Below are 22,977 nucleotides of genomic sequence, written 5' to 3'. Positions count from 1 at the left end.
GATCCTCAATTTAACAACCAACCCGCAATCATGTCTCATTATATCATTATGAATATGCCATCACATCCTACGCGAGAAGCTAAGCCCTTATCTCGACTTATGTTCCTCGAACCCCATCCTCTCAACAGGAGTAAGATACTTCCTCTTCAAGAACCAACCAAAGCAAATGGCATAAAGCGCCACCGCCAAGATCTCGATGCGTTGTCGAAAAGTGATTCGATCTAGATCTGGATCCGGAAGTCTCACCCCATCCGTACCTTCCTTCTCCCAGTCCGCGCAGACCTGCCGGAATCGACCGGGCTCATCAGAAATAACGCCGTCGATGTCATGTCTAATGCACCAACGCATCAAGTTCGGCGCATTCACCGTCCAAACATAGACTGCACGCCGAGCTGCGCGCGCCTCTTCTAGGAATCCTCGGCCTAAGGGCCCCATCAGAATCTTCTGGTTGATATTGAATGATATTCCGGGTACTTGGAGGAATTGACGTGCATAGCTCACGTCAACACATATTAATGTCACTGCGTATCGTGGTAGATGTTGTGCTCGAGCGGGTAGGTAGCGTGAAGACCAGCAGCCGAGGATGACTCTTCTGTGCCAGTCTGGCCCGATCGTGGATATAGGTACCGATTCGATGGTTTTGGAAATCAGTTCCATGATGGTGAAAGGTTCATTGGTGAGCTGGGAAGAGGGTGAGATGTTGGCGTTTGGCAAGAGCTGGCTTTTGAGAAGGAGCGGCCGTACCTTTATGTCCAGTAGTATCCAGAGATGTTCCCGACCTGGTTGTCGGAGATATTCCAACACCTCCACTAGCCGGGGCATCGGCTCATGAGGTGCTTTCAAGGTTCGTAATGTCTTGAGATACTCCCAGTCGCAGTTGGCGACTTTCTTCTTGACACCGAAGCATCGCAGAAGGCTGGGGTCCTTTAATCGATGAGTGTGGCTCTAATGAGCACAGAGTGTATGCTTACGTGTGATAGGACAACAACTCCATCACGAGAGATGTGAAGGTCGAGCTCGAGTGCCTGAGCTCCTGCCTGGATAGCTCTGTCGATTGCTAATATAGTGTTCTCGGGATAGTGGCCCTTGAACCCTCGGTGGGCGATAGCCTGGGGCAAACGAGGGGAGGAGCGATCGACAGGGGAGTGGAGGAAATGGCCTATGGGCGATATTACTTAAGTTGTCAACCCCTAGAACAGATACCTACTCACCTGGAATATCATGTGAATGTTCCTCTCGAGCTACGGGTGATATGTCGCCCATATTGACAGGTGATATAAGAGTTTCTTTCATGAATAAACCAAAGAAAACAGAAGAGGACCCTAGATATGGGTTGACCGAATGACCATCGGAGTTTGACGGAGATAGACCCCGCAGCAAGTTCTCCTGTGGGCTGTGGGCTGCTCACATTCACTTGTGAGGCTGACAGTTTTCTGCACTAGAAGACCATAAGCTGAGGATCACTGATGAGCTGAGTTATTGAACATAGTCATCAACGGCTAGGAAGAAAGCTGTTCCCTTGGAGTTCACATCCGAGATGGAGTTCCTGTGGAATTTTAGCCCGATTACTCAGCGCTTTGGAGCTCCAGCGGGGATGTCTCCAAATTTCTCCAACTCGATTGACAACCGTGTTCGATTCGGGTTGTGAGCTTATTCTCGACTGAACTAGTTCTTGAATCAGAGTGGGTTGAGAATGGCCATTCAACAATGGATCACGCCTTTGAAGGGCATTGACAGCCTCAGCCAAACCGAGGCTCCTATGCCCGCACCAGGGCCAAACGAAGTATTGGTGGAAATACGCGCTGTGGCTCTCAACTACCGCGACGTGGAAGGTAAGCCCCTTGCTAGAAACAGGGATAGATATCATATGCTAAATGAAACCCTTAAAGTAACTAATGGCGAGTATAAGCACCATAAATCCGCCGAACAAGATGCCACTATCGTACCTTGCTCGGACATGTGTGGAGTGGTGAGCCAGGTCGGATCTGCCGTGACAAAATGGGCAGTAGGCGATCGAGTGCTTTCGACTTTTCTGCCTGATCACCAAAGCGGCCAAGTGACTGAGAAGGAGCTTAGCAGAAGTCTGGGGCTGCCACAGGATGGGGTCCTTGCAACCCATCGCCTATTCCCCGATTATGGTCTGGTGAAAGCACCCGACTTCATGTCGGACGAGGAGGCGGCTACGCTTCCTATTGCTTCAGTTACAGCCTGGATGTCTATCAATGGCATGCGACCGATGGGGCAGAGCGGCGGAAAGGACGAGTATATCTTGCTCCAAGGAACTGGTGGGGTGGCTATTGCTGGGTTACAGATTGCAAAGGCAGCTGGCGCGAGGGGTAAGGAAATTGACATGTCAACGTTCATTGGACGATCATGCTGATCCTGTAAACAGTTATTATCACCTCCTCCTCCGATGCCAAATTGGACCAGGCCAAACAGCTCGGTGCTGATTTTACCATCAACTACCGTACCAACCCAGATTGGGAAACAGAGGTTATGCGGATCACTGAAAACCGTGGCGCTGATATCATCCTGGAAGTCGGTGGCGCTAAAACCTTACGGAAGAGCTTTGACTGCATTGCATTCGGAGGCTTGATCAACTGCATTGGCTACGTATCGGGCAAGATCGATGCCGATGACGACCGTCTGAATGTCAACTTGTTGACGCTGCGTCGGACCGTAACGCTCAAGGGAATTATTAATGGGCCCAAGGATCGCTTTGAAGAAATGATCCGCTTCTACGAGACACACCAGGTCCACCCGGCAGTCAACCGGGTCTTTTCATTCGCTGATGCTAAGGAGGCGTTCAAGTTCGTGGAAAGCGGCAGCCACTTTGGCAAGGTAGTGATCAAAATTCAATAGAGGCACTTGTGCATTGAAAAATTATGAATTTCATTGTCATGTCAGATTATTCCAAAAGAAGTGTGAACATTCATTGCTGGCCATTGCCGCTCGGCTTCAGAATCCCGGTCGCAATTCCCAGATCTTCTTCCAATTTCTTCCCGCCGACTGTCAGTTGCTGGCAGTCTTGCAGCACGAACAGGAGACGAGCCCACTCTGTCTCGCTTGGGTTGCGCCATCCATGCATCGTGGCCCGCTGGACTGCGACGTCCCCACGCTTCATGATGACTGGCTCGGTATCCTCCAGGATCATCTCGATTTCCCCCTCCAGCACAACACCGTAGTCCAGGCTTTGTGTTCGGTGAACAACGGCCTGATTGTTCGGGGCGAAGTCGACGATGCGACATACAGTTCCCTTGGGGTTGACGAGGCCCAGCTCGTTCGATGCTTTCACTGCCTCGTGTTTTTTGACATCTGCATCATCGTTCAGATCCGCAGGGAATTGGGATGTTGTGTAGATGACGCTGAAAGCCATTCCAGCCTCCTCGTGGGAATCCCACTCGCCCGGAGTCGAGGAATGGATCACGGCCCTCCCAGCATCATTATGGCCTGTGATATGCCGGGTAATGCCCCGCAGAGGTGAAATTTGGCCAGGGTTGGAAGTCATTGTTTGGAAAGAGCACGATAAGAGCCTTGGAGATTGGAGGGGATGAAACCTGTGAAGATCAGAGAAGAGGAATACCCTCGGGCAGTTTTATAATCATCCGGAGGGGCAATGATTCACTCCGTCGACTTGGAACACGCATGCGCGACGTACCTGCTGCGGGGCAGGCGCATGACGGCGATGCATCTCACCCCCGCAGCAGGTGCATGGAAGACGGTGCATCTCACCTCAGACAGCGGTGAGCTGAAGGAGGGCCACATATTCTTGGGTCATGTTCGAGGAGATCAGGCTACAGGTCAGATCTGGCTGGCTGAGTGATCGTCCTTCGTATTGCCACTTTGGGTGAGGGCGAAGGGGTCAATGATAGTATCGTGTTGAGACGGGTTGCACAAAGGAGAAGCGAGAAAGCAGGTCCGTTTAAAAGGAATGCCTCGATTGCTTCATGTCGCATTCTTAGCGATATCTCGGTGATTGAATTGTCCCGGTGCCGATCACACGTTTTTGAAACGGTTTAGCCTCGGCCCCGGCATGGACCCTGGGAATCCCAACACCCAACTGTTGAGCCGCTTACCCCAGGATCCCCCACGCTTTCTTGCGGGGAGAAGTCCGGGGAAAGGATGGTATTAGTCACTGGGCCGTGTAAGCGAGGCTGGAGAGTTGTTATGGATATCAATGTTCATTTCGCTCAAGTAAGTACATCGGGATGAAGGTTGAAACCTTCTATTACAAGAACCACCGGAACTCAGCAGATGCCGGCCCATCTCGCATCCGCTCCGTTGGAATATCTCGTGCCTGGAGCGTGACTCCTCTCACGGCGATCGCGTCGCTTGTTGTCCAGCCACATGTAGAGTCCCAGACAACCTGCCAAACAGGCGCCGGTAGCACCGAATGCACCCACGCTGATCAGCGCAGGCATATACTTAGGTGCATCTTCCTTCCGGAACAAGTTGCTGCTGACCAAGCCCATCAAGTTGGCCAATGGCACGCCAATACTAGTCAACAGCACGCGGCGACCCTCGTGGGCGATATTGTTGTTGTACCAAGTACTGAGCAGGACGGATGGAGCGGATGTACCCCAGGTCATCATAAATGTGGCAAAGTAGGCTACCTGGATGTTACTCTGGACATCGTCGATGGATGCATAGATCATGAACCCGGCGAAAGTGAATAGGAAGCCTAGCACGATGAAAGGTGATCGGAGTTTGACCCAATCAGATGAAAAGGCGAGAACCAACAGCATGACCGCTCCTGTCACATTGGGCGCAACAGTGTACAAGTTGGTTTTCACAGTGGGATAACCCAAGCCTCCGACGATCTGCGGCATAAAGAGCGCGACACCCTGCAAGGGCACACCAAGACAGATTTCAATACACAGGAATGCATATGTGGTGGGTTGCTTGAAAATACCCAGGGCCTCGCGGAAGCGGAACTTCTCGTTCACTACCGCGCTGGAGTCAACCTGGATTCGGTGGAAAGCCAGCGTCTTCTCTTCTTCGGTTAAGAACTTTGCCTCGGCGGCACTCAATGGGAGATAAATGTACGCAAAGATGGCGAAGAGGACTGTGATGCCTCCCTCGATGATGAACAGGTACCGCCAATTTGGGAGGCTAGATCCCTCAATTTGGAACACTCCAAACGCGATAAGTCCGGAGAAAGCGCTGGCGATATTTGATGCGGCGTAGAAAATAGCCAGGCGACGGGCAAGCTCTCCACGACGATAGAAGGTGGTCAAGTAGTAGATCACCAGTGGGAAAAACGCCGCCTCGGACATGCCCAGGAACCAGCGCAGGGCGAACATGCCACTGAAATTGTAAGCTGCCGAGGAGAGTATCGTGAGGGAACCAAATGAGAACATCAGAATTGGAAGTACGCGTGCTGGGCTGAACTTCTTTCCAAGCATCGAGAATGGTGGTGCAAAGATCACGAACGGTACGAAGAAGATCGATAATAATAGGTTGTACTCGTTCGGTTTGAAGTTCAGATCTGATTGCCGGGTTCAATTAGTCTCTGCGCTTGTTGCTTTCTCCCAGGACCTCACTTACCTTTACTCATTCCGTCCGTCTCCGCATTACCCAGATTTCCTTTGTCTAGGGCATTGAATAGGTCTGTCGTTCGTCAGATCTGAACCAGCGGTTGAATGCGGTAGACTTACACATGATTGCAAGAATTGGAAGAAGACGAAAATCAAACTTCCGACAGAGACGTCGTTCAGCCTTGTGGTCCACGACACGAGTCACATCGTCCATAACACCTGGAACAGAGCCATAGCCTTGCAATTTGTTGGGCTCCTCGATGGTGTCCAATATGTCCGTCTTCTTCGCCGTGCCATCTGGCGACGATGTCCGTTCCAAACTCGACATTTGGAAGTAATTTGCAAGGAGGAGATTATACAGCCAACGAAGTATACAAAAGGTCCCGACAAAGTGCCTGCACTACCTGTCGAAGTTGTAGACCACCAAGTGCGAGGCCGGACCGTCTTATCAAGAACAGAGAGGTAACATCCCTTGCTCTAGACAAAAAAAGAATGTTGCATCATGCGCAGAGTCGATATCGGGAGATGTCACCCCCACGCTTCTCCGCATCGTCGAAGATTAGCAGCGCCAAAGCGGCAAAGATCGCCGCGTCGAGACGGTTGCATCGATTGCTTATAGGCAAGCCCCATGGGCTTATCGGCGGGAGTTGCTTTGTACGGGGTAGTCGGTCCAGGATCGCGAGGATAGCATTTGCATTTTATCGCAGAGCATTCCTGTTTGTTTTTTTCCTCCCTGTCTATCCCGTGCAGATCGTGTCTCACCGATTTATTCCCGCCAGCATTCCTTCTAGAGATTTCTATGCACATATGACGCTCTTGTGAAGAAGCTTGATTTGATGAAAAAAGGGGTTCCGATTCCGGTGTAGGGTTGCATTCACTGACTTCACCACATCGACTTAAGCCTATCCACTCCCCGGTCCAGAGTAAGCCACCGTGTTAGAATATCAGGGCTGCGTTGCCTGGTACCTCGTTCCCCGGAAAAGATATCTTTATCATAAGGACCCATCTGGGCACCTGGGCACGGGGCTGGGCATGCCCTATTAGGAAAGTGTAGATCCTTAAAGCCGTTAGCGCACCTCTACAGATAAAGCAATGAAATCCTCCATTGCCCTCATTTTCAAACCGAATTTGAATCACTTTATCTACCAGTCTTAAGCTAACTAGTAGGCTCATTTCGGCGAGTGAAGGGTATCATCATATATAAAGAATGATTCTATCCAAATGGGAGGCTGCTTACCATAATTTCTCCACGACTAACGGGCGCATTGCAACCTCATTGGGTCGTGCAGTTCTTGCGCACTCAACTGTTTTCGGGATGACATTGGTTCTTATATGGATCCTCAAGATCTGTGTGTAGAGAGGTTGGTCAAGCCTCTAGCCTCCACCAACTGGCCTATCGCCTTCCTACGAGCTCATTCGAGAGCTTGCATATAAAGGACTGGTAGGCCTTTATGACTCTTTCTCAACGATATGTGACTCACAAACGGTATATTTACTACATTAACGATATAAGACCTCGTATTCCCACTGATGATACAAAAAAGAGCCCGCTCAGACCGCATTGACATCTTCATTGGTTTGCTACGAGAAAGACGTTCAGCCGATGGAGAACTATTACTGGCTGTGTTTGAGAGCGACTTAATTAGCGTGGGAGTCATTATATTCTCAAGATTGACATGGCTCTACATCCTCGGGATTAACTCCTCCGAATACCGGAATTAGCCTGGATAGCCTCCTCCGCACATCTCTTCTAGCCATCTTCCCAGCGCGACAAGGGGGGCGTGATGCGTATACATCCTCGTTTCCCGTCTCATTCGCGCTTGATCAAAAGCACGATAAATCTCCCCGTTGGGGCAGATAATATAGAATGGTCCATTCTCCAAAACGGTCAACAATTCCTCGGCAACTTGGCTAGGATACCAGGCTCCGACGGGCTTCTTGATTTCGTGTTCATCAGTCGGACCCACATGACCCATTAGGCCTGTTCATGTCCCTTATGGAATGAGCAAGTGGACGGAGATATGTATTGTCGATGGCTTAGAGCGAAGATCATGGGCAAGATGCTCAGGGATTATCTTAATCGCCGCCTTGAAAGCATTATATGCGTGCAGTATGTTTTCACCTAGCGCGTTTGTGATAACTTGCTTCGAGTCAGTTGCGATGGTACATTTGGGCGATTTTGATTGTGAGACAACGAGCAATGACAACATAGCATCCAGTCCGTTGAGCAGACCGAAAACATTCGTCTTGAATGTCTAGCTGTGTCGAGGTGTCGCTTGATCTTATAAAATCACACATGTACCTTTGGCCAGTAGTGCGAGTCTAGCCAAGGGCTCATCCGACCCCTGTCTTGTTCTGCTTGTGGCCTATACCCTCTGATGATTGGGGTCGACCTTGAGACTTGTTCCGTTACCAAACAGCGCTTCAATCCATCTTGGTAAAGCAGACAATTAATAGAAAATGAAATCGAGCCAGGGCGTTACGCAACTCCTACTCCATTGACCACAATCTCAGAAGAATTATGTCCTCGCCTCGGCTAGCCGCCTTCTGCCCAGACGCGAGGCTGCACTAGGCTCTAAACGAAACATTAGGCTGCTACAATGCCCTTTTCCTCTTGTTCCCCAGTTGATTAGTATCTGGAGTGTTTCCGTATCCACTTATTGATGTAAATCGTCTCCTTTTGTAGAAGATATAATGTGTCGCGACTACCTCTGTTTAACCTCCAGAAGCCCTCGCTCGTTCCTCTTCTGCATCGTCGCCAATGTCGGCCCCGGTAGCGCCAGCCGCTCTCTGGCCGTGGCCTACCGCCAGGGCAACGACAACGACATCTCAGTATCACCTCTGGCACGCGAGAGGCAGGTCGTGGCAGAAACCCTCGCGCTGATCGAAGTCCTCTCGGATCCCGCAAACCGCGCGCCGCTTGAGGCCGAGAGGACACTCGCAAACAGCTGTTATCGCCGGTCTCCGTGGGGCAACGAGGACGAGTTTAGTGGGCGGCCCAGCATTCCAGACAAGGCGCAGCCCCCCTTCTCCGCGCCTGACGGCTGGCACCGGTGGGATGCGCAACTACAGCCCGAATTATGGCCTGAACTGCCGTGGAATGATGATGGGCTCAATGAGTTTCCCTTTACAACGACGTGCCTCTTACTAGGGCTGTTGCGTGACAATGGCGATGGCGATGCCAATGCTACTACCCGCGACAGCGCGCGTCCCGGCGACGTCCAGCTCCAGCCGCTGTCCACTGTATTCCGTGGCGACTGCACCGAGTATGGCCTTGTTGTTATTGACATCTCCGACTTCGACAGTGGTGTCAAGTATGGCATAGTTGGCTTCCCCGTGCGCTACATGGCCGAGGTTTGGCACCACGATCCTGACGACTGGGATTACGTTGAAGACGACCCGCCTGTGGAGGAGCCTGATATTGTACCTATCACCCCGCGGCCTCGAGTGCCGTTGTCTGTTCTTCAGTGGCTACGGAAGTACGACTGTTATGGGGTCGTGGAAGAGGACTCCAGGGTCCTCAGACTGGAGGATATGCCGCTTGTTGATGCTGCAGCCTTGGACTGTACGTCTGGTTTCAGGCCACCTATCCACCTGTGGTGTTAGGATGATATGCATGTGCTGACTGGGGAATGGTAGATATTTGGCCGCCGGAGCTCGAAAATCGGGCTGAAGTTGAAAGTCAGGATAGAACATCTTCGCAAGGTGTTATCTCAAGCATCTCCGACTGTCTGTGAATTACTCGCGCTTCCCCATGCTCACATATATCTACTCTATTTGCTGACTTACGAAACAGACTTCTGGTCTTCAAATGCCACCACCGGCGCCGAAGATGAATCGACCACGACAGCCTCCTGCTTGACTACATCACACGAGCTGCCGCGAAGCGCGCATGTGGACGGCGCCATCGATGATCTGCTTATTCTCACACAGGATCCCGAACTCCACCTTGACGAAAGGACAATCGATAAATTTCAACAGCTCACCGAGTTCCGCGATCAGCTGCGGCGCCGGCTTGAAGAGGTGCCCGACAGCTTGGGACCGTCTTCGGAGGCTTCAGGCCATATTCTACGCATTGCGTACGCCGGGTGCATGCACCTGAACTGGGTAGCGTTTAGATACCTTGCACCCGGCTTGATCGCTGCCGCCGTTGCATCTGACGAGCTTCGCGGCGCGTCCGCACTCAGCCTTTGCGTTGATAACTTTGACCTGGAGGGATGCGAGGGAGAACTCGGTGATCTAGCAGCGGCTCTGGCGAATTCCACGACCCTCAAACAGCTCTGCCTTTTGCAGAGACCGGACGGGGACAGTGACGACGCCTCAGCTCGTTTCTGCACGCAGCTGCTCCTTCGGGGGAGCGCATCGGGAGACTTGGGCTGGCTCCGCGACATAATCATCTATCCGACTTACGCGTTTTCGACATCCTTGCGCAACCGCAAATTGCTATCGCCATCGACTAATAGTGTTGATTTGACCGTCCCCGTCGTCCAAGAATTTCCCATGATACACATGTTCACGTTTCTGGGTGATCAGCGCGAAGATGGCGCGGACGCGGACCACCATCATCGACAATACCAGAACAGTTATGGTCACTACTACGACATGAGCAACACGCTCCTAGACGCTGAGAGCTTTGCTGTTCGATTTCTATCATACCTCCGTTCCGTGGGTTCGGGTTCTGACAAGGCCATCTTGCGATTCGCATACGGGCGGGCCTCCTCGTCACTTACCACCACCGACAACGACAACGAGAAGTCGCCGCCGTCGTTATCATCAGGAGAGTTCGGCGTGAGTCCTATTCCCGCCGGATTCTTTGGCAACCACGGCGCAGCAAATGATCAGTCAAGAATCAGAGTCAGAGATCTACACCCTGGCAGCTGGGTGCTTCTTCTAGCCCAACGAGGCCGCAGTTCATGCGACGACGACGATGTCCTCCTAAGATACTCTTTTGTCAGAATTGGTCGAAACTCTGCGGAAATTGCGCCCGAGCAACAGCAAGAAAGCCCCGCCTCTGTCCCGAATGTCGTCGAAGTAATAGGCGGGCTAGCAGAGTTCCTGCGCGAGACCGTGCGGGGGATCGATATTTCCGCGTACGAGAAACGGATCGAAGAGATAGAAAAGGACCTCCGTGCGCAACAGGGTTCAATTAAAACGGGGAAACGGTACATTGGCATCGGCGTTATGGCCGAGACCAGTGCCCAGGCAATACTTTCCAGTTACTGTGATATCCCGGTACTACCTGGGTAACTGTTCCAGTACAAGTCAGCATCGAATACAAGAGAAGTGGACTATTTCCTTCTAAATCATACAAGAATCGACAGTAGTGATGGTCAATTTGTTTTCTTGGATATAGATTAATTGTAACTACTTGGTTCCAGGAACCTGCCAGTTGACCGCACACCTATCAATACGGCATTCGTCGGATTCTACGAACCCCTTCAATCTGTCTTAATTTTAATGCAAACTGCCTCTAAATAAGTCGCCATTTGGTGAAGGCTTACTCTCGGCCGAGATACATGTAGTCCAAGCGGCCAGACTAGCACAGCATATCTCATAGTTCTCTGGCTTTGAATCGAAGTCGAGCTTGACCGTCAATCATGAGCTAGCTTTCGCGTTCGGTTGAATGGACAAATTGCCGTTCACGAGCGACCACAATAGACCTAGGTTTTGGAACGGTATGGCCTTTTTCGGAGACTGATCTTAGGACCGAAGTTCTCATCCAACGGTGCCAAATGTACCCCTTTTCGAATACCATCTCAGTGGGGCATGGCGTGCTTCCAAATCTGATCGTTTATAGGACATCCTTGCAAGCCGCACTGCTTAGCTGGAACTTAGCTGTTCGAAGTCCGGTTATGGCGCATGGAAACCCAACTTAGGCTATTCTCTGCCGCTACCTGCCAAGTTAGGATAGACGACAAATGCACATTCAAGCAGGATTTGGCACGAAAGCGTGGTGGGGCTCTACAGAGTCGATGAAAGGGGAATATCGCGATCGCCATGAATGCTGACGTGCTTTGTGCGACAGCAAATACAATAAATAGTTGCTCGCACTGAGGGCTCAGAGATCGTACGAACAAATATTGGTATTACTATAATTCGCTGTGGAAGTTCCCAGTGCCAGCATGGCGTTCGATCGTATAGTTCGGTTCTACCGGTCGTGCCTGTTCCAGATCATCATCGTGGGACTGGTCGCCTTTTGCGAACCCGGTATTTGGACTGCTCTCAATAACCTAGGAGCAGGAGGAAACGCCAAAGTAAGTCTCCTTCTGGCCGTTTCTGCTTCATGGGATCCCCCTAACAATCATGTAGCCTTATCTAAACAATGCTGCCAATGCCTTGACATATGGACTCATGTCAATTGGCTGTTTTCTTGCCGGCGGCGTCACCAACAAGATCACAGCGAAATGGACTTTGTTCATTGGAGCTGCGTTCTACACTCCATATGCCGCTGGTCTTTACTGCAACAACCGCTTTGGCAACGAATGGTTTCTCCTACTCGGCGCCGCGCTTTGTGGCATTGGTGCCTCGCTTTTATGGGCCAGTGAGGCTGCTATTGCGGTTGGATATCCGGAAGAGGAGAAAAGGGGACGGTAAGTCAACCCCCTCATCTGGTGTATTTTCTTCGGCTGAGTGTGTTAGATACGTTGGAATTTGGATGGGCATCCGGCAAATGGGACCGCTCGTGGGCGGTGCGATATCGCTTGCTCTCAATATCAAAACTGCACAGGCTGGCAAAGTCACCTACACAACATACCTAGGACTCGTTGCCATTTCATCTCTTGGTGCACCGTTTGCATTGCTGTTGTCGCAGCCACAAAATGTCATCCGAAGCAATGGCACCAAGATTCCGTACATGAAAAAGACGAGCTTGGTTATTGAGGCTCGCGCGATCTGGAAGCAGCTGTCGAATAAGTACATGTTGCTACTCATCCCGGTCTTCTTGGCTGGACAATTTGGTGTCACTTATCAAGGGAACTATCTCACAAGTATGAACTCTCCGTCCTATTTTACCGATCATGAATGGCCTCACTAACAGATTTGTAGCATACTTCACCGTCCGATCCAGAGCTCTTGCATCTTTCCTGACAGCCGTGGTCGGCGCTACAGCCAATATAACCACGGGTCTGCTACTAGATATCAAGGCCCTCTCCCGACCAGCCCGGTCCAGAGCTATGTATATTTTCATCCTCACATTCGTCACAGCAGCTTGGATATGGATGGCTATCGTCCAGACAACACTGTCGCGCAAGACCGACCCACCTGCGTTCGACTTGGGGGATGGCCCATTCTTCAACTCCTCTTTCACCGTCTACCTGTTTTTCAAATTCTTCTATGAGGTGTTGCAGACCTACATCTATTGGCTGATGGCCGAGATCAAAGGAGCACAGGCAGACGGAGATATCGCAAGAACAACCGGCATCCTGAGATCGTGGGAGTCTATCGGCAGTACGATTGCTTATGCGGTCGGCGCCACTCACTGGCCAAATTTGAATCAGATGATACTGGGATTCTCGCTTTGGGCCTTTACAATCCCATTCACACTGCTTGCGGTGTTTGGTAATTTCAATCAGCCCCAGGACCTCGAGGAGGAACAATCTGATACTAGTTCCTTGGAGGCGCAGAGGGTTATGGTTAGTTCTGAAGGCAAGGAATAAGGTGCATTTTGCTTTTTAGAAAAATAAACGTTGCTTAGAGCATGGAATCTTACAAAGAACCCGTTTTGTTTTGAGTCTAATAAGGTTGCTTCGAGTTTAATAGAGCACAAGGACTATGGATGACGCTTTATATTGCGAGTAATCTAGAAGTGTAAACTGGGTATCAATGAATATATATTGTGTCAGATTCCAACTTTCCTGCTCTCGTGGTCTTTCCCAGTATTGATATGACCCAATTACACCATAGCAGGCATGCCCTGAAGCTGCATCTATCCACTCCCCGCACTTTCCATTATCCAGATGCGCCAAGATTGACTATCGGCTATAAATTACGTTATCGTTGAGGATGTGAGGCAAAAGGAAGTTTCCAAGGATGCTTGTGTCTAGATTGGCTGACTACCTCCCACAACTGTGACATGTTTCAACTCACATATCTTGTCCTGATTGATCTTTCGTCGTGATTATCGGAGACAGTATCACTGATGACTCAGGAAGCACGACAAATGCTAATAATCGCTAGGGGGATTGACCTGCAATCTATGCAGTAGCTGATGAACACAGTTGGCCGGAGCTTCTCCTAGCAAAAACGCAAGAATATTCCTCCATGTGCAATAAAGCCATGCCGAACCAACCTGCTGGCGGAAATTGTATTCTACAAGATTGTCTCGGTCCGAACGTGATAAGCCGGCTTGATTGAGACGTACTGGCACAGTCTGGAGTTCGATATACGATGATACTCGAAGGCGTGAGTGATATAGGCCTTGCGGATAGCGATACCACTCCACAGGCGAAGATTCAGAAGAGACTTGTTGCAGCCTACAAAGAGATCGCAACGCGGATACGTGCTCCGGGCATACCAGTATTGAGAGCCACCATCACCCCATCCGGCTCCTCCCCGGACTCAGGCTACATCCATCTTTATTCAAACGAAGAACATGAGAGGACCCGTCAACGGATCAACACGTTCATTCGGGAAAGTGGTGTATTTGATGCGGTATTGGATTTTGATCAGGTGTTGAGGGATCTGCCTGCGCCATCTCAGTTGCTGGGGAAGTATGATTCGGGAGACCATCTTCATCCCAATGCGGCTGGATATCAAGCGTTGGCGGATTATTTCCCTCGCGAGATATTCTCATGAATCCTCGCAGACAAACTGCCAGAGTTCAAGGACACAATAGTCACTCTGTAGAAGAACCCAATGTGAGTATGTACATATTCCCTTTCAACTCGTGAAGATATAAAAACCCGAGTGGTGCCATCAGAATGACAGTCATCTCTAGACACGACGTTTGAAGCTGCTTCGAGAGCCTCGCTTCTTTAGAAGGCCGCCCTCAACAAGAGCCTGCTTGCGTCCAGGTCCAAAATCCGGCTCGCCACCCAATGAACCGAAGATATCACCAATATAGTTATTAGCCTTGACACCTGCACTAAAGGTAGTATCCCACCCATCCAAGATACCCTCCACGACTTTGATACCGGCAATATACAGATTCTCAACAGCAGGCTCGAAAGCGCCCTGCTCCTCCGCTTCAAAGAGGTTATAGGCCGCCGAAGCACCCGGGTAGGGACGATCAAAGTCAGATCCCGTACGCATCACGATAATGCGAGAGAAATCAGTGAGTTTGTGAATTGAAGACCGAAGCAGGACTTCAAAAGTCGCGTTATCCTCCTGAGCGGTCGAACAATACTCGCCCGTTCCATTCGTCCACACCTTGGTAGTGTGTTCAAACACCGAGCCGAGGATATTACCACTGAAATATACGTCCGTGGTGGCCACGTCGCATTCAATAACACTAGGAGGCAAGGTTGCAGCCTTGTACTCGCCATCGGAGGTCTTGTACCGGGCGCGATAGGCCTGAGCTGTCGCGGAGTCAGAGAGCTTCGCCTTGCGCGCAAAGTCCGCAGCGATCGTGCGCAGATCGGCGTTTAGCTCGAAGACCTCTGTGCCGTAGATGTCGGTCGGATACTGGCCTGGGAAATTTGTCCCTTGTGCGATATACCCAGTGGAGTAATTTTCAGGGAGTTCCCGGATGTCAATCTCATATTGCAGGGCGACTTGGACTGCGTAACGAGCAAAGGTTGCTGACGCAGTGGTTGCTTTCTTCGGATTGACGCCGGCAATACCGGCGACGAAAAAGTATGTCTTGGTCAGATCAAATAGAGGCGAGAAAGCGACGGACGTGACGGTCGCGGCGGCATTGATCTCGCCTTCGCCGGTTATCAGCTGGCAGACTTCATAGTCCTCTGTGCAGTAGACATCTGGGTACAGAGGTGACAGGCCTGGGATGGTGATGTTGTGGGCAAGTAAGTTGAACTCAGGGATATTCCACCAGGCTTTCGCTTCAGGGGGGAACTAGTATATAATTTAGCGATACTGAACTTGTTACAAATCCTCCTTGGCAGTGCATACCATCGATACGATGAAGACTTTGGGTGCAATGGGCTTATTGGAGCCCTGCTGGGCGGTATCACTGGCTCCTACACATAGCGAGGCACCAGTGAGCAGCAACGAAGCCGCCACAGTCTGAAGGAGGTGCATTGCGATGAGGGGAATTGAGTTGCAATTGAAACTCCGTTCCTGGATACGACTCTACCGCAGTCTTCTATTTGTACTTCGTATAGTTGTAAAAATTCTGTACCCCTTGCTGTTTGCGGTGCGGTACGCACATTGCCGACCAGTGGACATGCTGGAACCTGATAGGGACATGATCAGCATCCCTCCGCGGAGCAATCCATCTGAAGGGCTCCGGAGATTCTCCTATTGGCCTTTTTACATGGAACCTCATTCGCGTGAGATAGTAAGAAGGTATAGTATCAATGGTGGTTTGAAAGTTCATGCTTCATGTTGAGTCCCCGACTGGCTCAATCCAACCGAATCAGGGTCGATCGTCACGCGATTTACATCTTTTATGATGAATCTTACATTCGGGTATCTGAGCTCGGCGACAGTTTCACATACCGTAAGCATGAAGGATCAATAATTTGAAGGTTTGCGCAGAGGTATACCTATTAGGGTGACCCTAAACCTGGACAAATGGTGGCAGTTTCGAGGATTGCTCATATACGGGAAGCTGCCTAGAATTAATAATTGTATCATGTCATTCGAGTTGCAGATAAAGAAAGAAGCAAACAGTAGCACTGGTATGTCATCGCTGGTATATCATCATCAATTCCGTTCTGCTGGAAGACGATCGCTCGAGACCAACTCCGACCGAAGCTCATCCAAAAGTGCGTATATATTTGAGTGTCCCTTCTTCACAGCAGAATAAAACCCCCTGTACTCTTGTCCAAAATCCTTCCCATCACAAAATTTCTTTCATCCACATATTCCAAGATGTAGCTCAAAGTATCATCGGCGTGGATCTTACTCCGCTGTCTGTCTATGGTAGTGCAATGCCATTGCGTCTCATGTATCTCACTAATCGAATCGTTTTGCCTTGTGTGTAAAGGTAATATCGTGTCTTGCCCGCATGCGAAAGAAGTGCATGTTTATATATCACGCTGTGTCCCCAAATTAGAACAGCTGCAAAAAGTGACGACGAAGGCTGTCAAATGGTTAAGGTTAGTGCCACGAGGACCTTATTTGTACCACGCTCACGAGCACCGACCCAATCAAAGACTCCACGTGGAAACAAATAATCTCAGTTGATAGGCGTGGGCTTCCATGGATAAATGCGGCAAAGGCAAGTGGACGCGCCATGAGGCTCGCCCAGTGACACCAGGGCCTTCAAGCCACCGTGTGACTCCAGACGTTGACCGTGGAGCATGACGCATGTCAAGCGTACTTAGAATAGAACTCTCAGTGGGATGTGGTGATGATCCACGGAGATTAATTCGTCGCTGGCCCTTCAACGTCATCTGACGTCATCTTAATATACTTCCAGATGGAGGAGCAACAACAGAATAAAATCAAGGTCAAACGCTCGAAGTCTGTAGTGTTTATTTATTTTGTGTTCCTCGAGTTCATCCTTTGTCATCGTCAAATAATATTCCACTCGCATCGCATCACTGTTCAAACAGCGCTTTTCCTCTCGATACCTCTCAGCCCAAGTCCTATACACAACCATCATCACCCACCATGCCGTCGATGCACGAACGTATCCGCGAGGACCTCCTCAACAAAGAGCTTGCACTCTGGACGGCCCTTACATCTGCTGATCCTGCACCTGCGATCTGGAAACTCAGCAACCCCGAAGCCAACTTTTTGTTCCCTCAGATGCCAATCATTACACTCGAGGATGAGACGGCTTTCAAGAAAGCCGTCCGACCACCCTTCCACCGATTCGATGGCTACCAGCTCGAAGAGGTCCGTGTCATCATTGTTGACCTGATGGCAGGTGTTGTCACATATAAGGTCCGCGCTGTGCGCGGGAAGAAAGAATATACCGCATCCGGCTCAACGACTTGGAGTCAAGGCTCGGATGGCGAGTGGACACTGGCTTGCCATCAAGAGACATTGATGTGAAGAATGAGCTCTGTTGTATATCTTCTTCTCTGTTATTCTTTTCTTTCTCTTCCGTGATGCGATGGACTGCGAGGACGTGATCTCGGCGATCGGCGTGTGGTTCCGTGATATGATGCGATGTTTCACGAGTCAACGAATGTTTTAATGCCATGCATAGTTGAATTTATGAATTTCATGAACATTGACAATTTGACACGTGGGTTTTGAGACACAGATTTGGATCTCGTAGATCACCGAACTGTCCGATGATCGGAAGTATAGTATTTAGACTTAGATCTGGGCTCTGTGTTGTACGTTGTCCGGAGAGAACAATTCAACGGAGGACATCGGATTCCGTATTCCGTTGATCTCACATATGGGATGCTATCGTATTGCAGATTACTCCGGACTGCTTGGCAAAAATTATTTTCTCCTATTTCTCTCTCCTTTTGCCCGTCAGATATCTCTTTGACTCACCGCTTCATGAGATGCATTGATGGTGCAATGGGATGCAGCGGCTCAATAGTGCTATGCCAAGGGTGCTTTCAATGCGCTCTCTGCGCCTCCTTGCATTACCGACAGATTTTGACCAGGGGATGTTCAACACCCTGGCTTCGGATCACCAAACACGGTTCCCAATGAGTCACGTAGCGTGATATTCCGAGGTTCTGGAAGGCTATTGACAGGGGTTAACCGGGGGCCAATCTTATAATAAATGAGACATTAATAAGCGGCTTCTCTAGCTTGGGGGCCAGAATGGGCAGATTGCTTTCTATTAAATCCCGGGGTTTAATATTGGGTTCCCGGGCTTTATTTTTAATTCGAATTTTCGGTCAGATCATTTGAATCTCGTGAAATCATCGTGGCACCATGAGAGTTTCCGATCAAGCGCCATGGGGTCTGGAATGGCGATCGTCCACGTATTTCATTGTCGCGACAATGGCAGTGGCCTTGCTGACTGGTAAGGTTTCCAAGCGTATGAGCTAATATGGACTCTTTAACCAAGCCCACTAGATATGTACCTCTACGGCTTTCTGGTGCCGCTGCTTCCTTACATTCTCGAACACCGATTGGGCCTTGATGTCTCGCTTACCCAGCGCGTCAGCACCGCGCTGTTGTCCCAGAGTGCCCTCGTTATGGTCGTGGCGAGCCCGTTGATCGGGTCGCACGCGGACCGTTCGGGTGCAAAACGGAGTTGGCTGCTGACCGGACTTGCGGGTGCCCTGGTGAGCTCTTTCGCACTCGCCTTGGCGAATTCGTGTAAGTTCAATGTTGGCTGCCAATTGCCGATGCTAGCGCCAGGGGGATTAACGTCGGTACAGTGTTCACCCTCTTCGCTGCACGTCTTATACAGTCTGCCGCCAGCACGGTCATCTGGGTGGTCGGTTTTGCTACCATTGCAGATAATGTCCCTGCGGACGATCTAGGCAAGATGTATGGCTTCGTAACAATCGCCATTGCTGTAGGTACATCGGGTGGTCCGCTCATTGCAGGGGTCCTATTCGATCTCGGTGGGTACTGGGTGGCATGGTCGAGCGTGCTTTTGGTTATTTTATTTGACGTGATCTTGCGATGCTTGATGCTCGAGCAACCACGAGAACACAGTAAGCCCGCTCGCACCGGAGATGAGCAAGATCCAGAGCAGGATCCGCTCTTGTCCGCATCAGCTCAAGGGCCAGGGACAAGCGGGAATTTGGTGGCTGAGAAAACGGGCATTCATTTCTATTTGTGCATGTTTGGAAACGGCCGTTTCGTGGGTGGTGTGATTGCTTATTTCTGCTACGCCGTACTAACCACCAGTTTCGATGCCACGCTTCCTCTCCATGTGCGTGATGTTTTTGGCTGGGGTAGCTTCCCCACGGGTTTATTGTTTGCTGCTTTTCAGAGCCCCGCGATCTTCCTTAGTGTTCCTGTCGGCTGGCTGAAGGATCGGGTGGGTACTCGGCATCCGACCACGATTGGGTTTGCTCTCCTGATGCCGTTGGTTTGGTTGATTGGAGTCCCTGGGGATGAACGGTTTCCCTGGGCAGGCCCGGATGCATTGGGTTCGATTGTATATGGCGGAGCGATGGTGGGCATCGGGATCGTGATATGCCTGCTCAACGGAGTGGGGATGATGGAAGCCACTCGTAAGTTCCTCTTCAATATTTTACGTTTTGATTTAGTATTTTATAGTATGGTGTCTCGGTTTCTTTTCTTGTTTTGATTTTGGGCCTTTATTTTCTCTTTTCCTTTTGTTTGCTCTCTTGTTTGCCTGGCGGCTACTAACATTTGCGCAGAGGCCGTTGACGAAATTCAGGGTGAGAATCCAGGGATATTCGGTCCCAACGGGGGATATTCCCGGGCAATCTCAGTGTCCAGTATTAGCTGGACACTCGGGATGTTTTTTGGCCCAATAATTTCGGGATATGGCACGGAACAACTCGGGTATTATGGCATGAACAGTGTGCTAGGTTTGTCCGCCCCTGTTCAATTTCTTCAAGTCACCACGCTAACCATGCATACTAGCCGCGATGTGCGGCCTCTGTTCTCTGCTTGTGCTCTGGAATTTGAAGTCGTCGGTGCCCCAGCGTCCAAGTAAAGCAACTCCCGATGCCGGCGCGGAGTGAGATCCAAAGGATCCGCGTTTGGTTATTGCCCAGATCCCACCATTGTTTTGCATTGGAAGCGAAGCGAGGAGAAGAGGGCAAAAACAAGGAAATCCGAAATTAGGTCGGACTTTTAAGCTTAGCGCGGCAGAAGGACCAAAAGGGGGGCTAACTAGTAGGGGTGTGCAGGGAGGGCTGCATAAGACAACCTAATTAGTTACCGAGTTATACACCTACGTATTCGCAGTCCAGAACACTTAACCCCAGATAGACGGAAAAAAAAGAAAAAGAAAATACCGTGAACCGGAAGGAATTGAGTGGGACTGGGGGAATCGGTGTAATCGAGATCCCCGGGGCCAATCGTCAAAGTGGTCCACGTTGAGGAAAAGAAAATAAAGTAGCACAAACGGCGCTGTCATTTCCTTCGGGAATTCGGTCCCTTTTGAGACTCCGCCGAGCTGCCTCTCTCCTACCTGTCACTCTGCCTTCTTTGTTCTGATATATCGGCTCTCGTAAACTCAACGCCACTCGTTACGGACGACTTGGATCTCTTCCCAGCGCATCTCCAGCAAACTCTGAACACAATCTCACAAAGAACCGTCTCAAAATTGTGATGCATCTCGTGGCGACTATGACACGCGAGACTCCACAATCGGAACCCACGGATTTGCCGAAGGATTTCCTGCCCCGGCCGAGCCATCTAGTTTCATCGTTAGTTTTCTTTAGGCGTATTCTATATATTAATGCTCGGGTTGGAGGATGCGACGATTGTAACCGTTGGAAAACTCTTCAATATAAGCTCATGCCAAGGAGGATATCATCACGGCACCTCGCTCTCGGAAATTTGTGAACTTCCAAGAAAAAAAGATTTTGACACATTTCTATGCCATGGAGCCAATCCGTCCACCACAGACCATCGCCATCGCAGGTGCTGGCATCGCAGGCATCGCATGTGCACTAGCTCTGTCCCGCGAGCTGTCTCCATTCGTACCGGGGTTGAAAATTACCATCTACGAACGCCATGATGTCCTATCGACCTCCGGTGGTGCCATCAACCTGACTCCCGTCGCCCAAAGACACCTAGCACAACTCGGTGTACTACATGAATTGGACCGTATGGGACCGGAAGGAGGAGCCGATGTCGATGCGATCCAGCTTTTCTCCATGCGTACCGCCCGTCCGATCGGTTCCATCAACTTCACAGACAGCAATGGCAAAGGGTTTGGTGGATATAAGGGTAGGAGAGTGATGCGAATCTCTCTCTCTATGGCCCTATTGGCCGTGGCGGAGCGGACTCCCAACGTTGAAATTGTCTTCGGCAAGAAAGTCGTCGGTGGAGAGGAATTCGCCGATAGAGCCGTCTTGCATTTCGAGGACAGCACCGAGGTCTCGGCGGACTTGCTTATCGCCTGTGACGGTGTCCACTCCGCGGTCCGGACACACTTCGTGGACGTTGGTCGTCCCGCCGAATACACCGGACTGTCTTTCTTACAGGCTACGATTGATTCAGACACACTGTCCGCGCCTGCTCACTTCAAGTCATCCTCGCTCAACATCTCCCGCCACGGCTCGATTCTCGCAAGTTACTGTGATCGTGATCACGACCAGCTCTTCGCCGCGGCCATTGTGCAATTCAGCCAGGATGCCCTGCGCCACTATCGCCTACGACAAGGCCAGGATTGGGCCACCCAGCACAGAATCCGCTGCGCTCTCCGCCAAGAGATCAGAGACCGCTTCGGCAAATGTGTCATTCCTTGCATCAAAGAGATCGTGGAGAGCAAAGCAGACTGGATGCTTTATCCCGTATATCAGGTTCCTCCCGGCGGACGCTGGTGCTTGAACCGAGTCATCTTGTTAGGCGATGCCGCACACGCAGTATGTCTCCATTCCTAAAAAAAAGCAAAAACCACACCCCACACCCCTTTTCCTACTAACACGTTGCACAGATGCCCCCACGTGACGAGTCCGCTGCATACGCCCTGGACGATGCAATTCTGTTTGCTCGCATTCTCGCACACTACCGCTCAGAGCCTCTATCAGAGACCTTCGATGCCTACGAGTCCGTCCGTCGTGACACAATCAACCACGCCTTCAAAGAATCCCGCCGTATGTGGGAGCGCAACCGCGAGATGGGCTTACTTGAAGGCCGATTGAAAGAGTGGATGATGACCTTCCATCTCAAAGCCCGCGAAAGCGAACGCGAGGCTGCGTGGGAGTTCGACGCAGCCAAGATTGCTCTCCCCACGCCAGCACCGAGTGAAGACGTGGTCTCTTTGAATTCCTTCTTACGTGATCGTACACTGTGAAAAAGTGCCGTTGCGTTTTTCTTTTCTTTCTAAAAAATATTTCGGGGGCGTTTGGGTTTGGCTTTGCATCGGTTGGAGCGTGTGAATTCATTTCAATAAAATCAATACCCGGTAATTAGCTACCTGAATATATCTAGATCGATTTGTTCGTGGATATGTGACTACAGTTTTGGCCTTTTTTTGGATTGTGTGAACTTGCATTTGCTCGTTTTCTTCTGTTTACTGTTGTGGTGCGATTTTCATTATGGAATTCTATACAGAAACCTCGCTTTGAACTTAGCACTCTATTCGTGGGCGTTATGCATACTTTCTTACTTTTCAACGTTGATGCATCACAAATAACATAAAATAGATACAGCTCAAGGACTAAAGTGACAGATGTCAAAATTAAATTAACTCGTATCCCACGCTGCACATGCTGAAACATGCAACGTGGCTCCTACTACG

The 22,977-nt window shown here is 50.4% G+C and overlaps 12 protein-coding genes across 12 annotated transcripts; 7 read left to right on the top strand and 5 right to left on the bottom strand.

The window, feature by feature from the left end:
- Window positions 1-87: 87 nt before the first annotated feature.
- On the bottom strand, window positions 88-1,263 carry N7457_002891 (glycerophosphodiester phosphodiesterase; the record flags this gene model as incomplete). Its single annotated transcript, XM_057173937.1, has 3 exons — window positions 88-924; window positions 972-1,159; window positions 1,212-1,263. The coding sequence occupies 3 exons, from the start codon at window positions 1,261-1,263 to the stop codon at window positions 88-90; spliced, it is 1,077 nt and encodes a 358-aa protein (XP_057034088.1).
- Window positions 1,264-1,693: 430 nt separating this feature from the next.
- N7457_002890 (zinc-dependent alcohol dehydrogenase family protein) lies at window positions 1,694-2,862 on the top strand (the record flags this gene model as incomplete). Its single annotated transcript, XM_057173936.1, has 2 exons — window positions 1,694-2,336; window positions 2,393-2,862. The coding sequence occupies 2 exons, from the start codon at window positions 1,694-1,696 to the stop codon at window positions 2,860-2,862; spliced, it is 1,113 nt and encodes a 370-aa protein (XP_057034087.1).
- A 70-nt stretch (window positions 2,863-2,932) lies between these two features.
- On the bottom strand, window positions 2,933-3,508 carry N7457_002889 (cupin domain-containing protein; the record flags this gene model as incomplete). Its single annotated transcript, XM_057173935.1, has 1 exon — window positions 2,933-3,508. One exon carries the CDS (start codon window positions 3,506-3,508, stop codon window positions 2,933-2,935), a length of 576 nt encoding a protein of 191 aa, XP_057034086.1.
- Window positions 3,509-4,247: 739 nt separating this feature from the next.
- On the bottom strand, window positions 4,248-5,865 carry N7457_002888 (putative MFS transporter; the record flags this gene model as incomplete). The annotated part of the gene is made up of 3 exons (XM_057173934.1): window positions 4,248-5,488; window positions 5,548-5,610; window positions 5,658-5,865. 3 exons carry the CDS (start codon window positions 5,863-5,865, stop codon window positions 4,248-4,250), a joined length of 1,512 nt encoding a protein of 503 aa, XP_057034085.1.
- Window positions 5,866-7,531: 1,666 nt separating this feature from the next.
- N7457_002887 (uncharacterized protein) lies at window positions 7,532-7,875 on the bottom strand (the record flags this gene model as incomplete). Its single annotated transcript, XM_057173933.1, has 2 exons — window positions 7,532-7,792; window positions 7,840-7,875. The coding sequence occupies 2 exons, from the start codon at window positions 7,873-7,875 to the stop codon at window positions 7,532-7,534; spliced, it is 297 nt and encodes a 98-aa protein (XP_057034084.1).
- A 356-nt stretch (window positions 7,876-8,231) lies between these two features.
- N7457_002886 (uncharacterized protein) lies at window positions 8,232-10,784 on the top strand (the record flags this gene model as incomplete). The annotated part of the gene is made up of 3 exons (XM_057173932.1): window positions 8,232-9,102; window positions 9,177-9,266; window positions 9,334-10,784. 3 exons carry the CDS (start codon window positions 8,232-8,234, stop codon window positions 10,782-10,784), a joined length of 2,412 nt encoding a protein of 803 aa, XP_057034083.1.
- Window positions 10,785-11,659: 875 nt separating this feature from the next.
- Window positions 11,660-13,192, top strand: N7457_002885 (Major facilitator superfamily domain general substrate transporter; the record flags this gene model as incomplete). Its single annotated transcript, XM_057173931.1, has 4 exons — window positions 11,660-11,791; window positions 11,847-12,127; window positions 12,177-12,523; window positions 12,582-13,192. The coding sequence occupies 4 exons, from the start codon at window positions 11,660-11,662 to the stop codon at window positions 13,190-13,192; spliced, it is 1,371 nt and encodes a 456-aa protein (XP_057034082.1).
- A 730-nt stretch (window positions 13,193-13,922) lies between these two features.
- Window positions 13,923-14,330, top strand: N7457_002884 (uncharacterized protein; the record flags this gene model as incomplete). Its single annotated transcript, XM_057173930.1, has 1 exon — window positions 13,923-14,330. One exon carries the CDS (start codon window positions 13,923-13,925, stop codon window positions 14,328-14,330), a length of 408 nt encoding a protein of 135 aa, XP_057034081.1.
- Window positions 14,331-14,468: 138 nt separating this feature from the next.
- Window positions 14,469-15,731, bottom strand: N7457_002883 (purine-nucleoside phosphorylase; the record flags this gene model as incomplete). The annotated part of the gene is made up of 2 exons (XM_057173929.1): window positions 14,469-15,545; window positions 15,603-15,731. The coding sequence occupies 2 exons, from the start codon at window positions 15,729-15,731 to the stop codon at window positions 14,469-14,471; spliced, it is 1,206 nt and encodes a 401-aa protein (XP_057034080.1).
- Window positions 15,732-17,270: 1,539 nt separating this feature from the next.
- On the top strand, window positions 17,271-17,657 carry N7457_002882 (uncharacterized protein; the record flags this gene model as incomplete). Its single annotated transcript, XM_057173928.1, has 1 exon — window positions 17,271-17,657. One exon carries the CDS (start codon window positions 17,271-17,273, stop codon window positions 17,655-17,657), a length of 387 nt encoding a protein of 128 aa, XP_057034079.1.
- Window positions 17,658-18,506: 849 nt separating this feature from the next.
- N7457_002881 (uncharacterized protein) lies at window positions 18,507-20,217 on the top strand (the record flags this gene model as incomplete). The annotated part of the gene is made up of 4 exons (XM_057173927.1): window positions 18,507-18,597; window positions 18,651-18,896; window positions 18,959-19,765; window positions 20,090-20,217. The coding sequence occupies 4 exons, from the start codon at window positions 18,507-18,509 to the stop codon at window positions 20,215-20,217; spliced, it is 1,272 nt and encodes a 423-aa protein (XP_057034078.1).
- An 895-nt stretch (window positions 20,218-21,112) lies between these two features.
- On the top strand, window positions 21,113-22,530 carry N7457_002880 (FAD-dependent oxidoreductase; the record flags this gene model as incomplete). The annotated part of the gene is made up of 2 exons (XM_057173926.1): window positions 21,113-22,099; window positions 22,171-22,530. 2 exons carry the CDS (start codon window positions 21,113-21,115, stop codon window positions 22,528-22,530), a joined length of 1,347 nt encoding a protein of 448 aa, XP_057034077.1.
- Window positions 22,531-22,977: the final 447 nt, after the last annotated feature.

The sequence above is a fragment of the Penicillium paradoxum genome, assembly GCF_028828445.1.
Source record: "Penicillium paradoxum strain IBT 22861 chromosome Unknown utg000003l_segment0_segment0, whole genome shotgun sequence".
Classification (NCBI taxonomy): Eukaryota; Fungi; Ascomycota; class Eurotiomycetes; order Eurotiales; family Aspergillaceae; genus Penicillium; species Penicillium paradoxum.
This window is presented reverse-complemented; position numbering and strand designations above follow the sequence as displayed.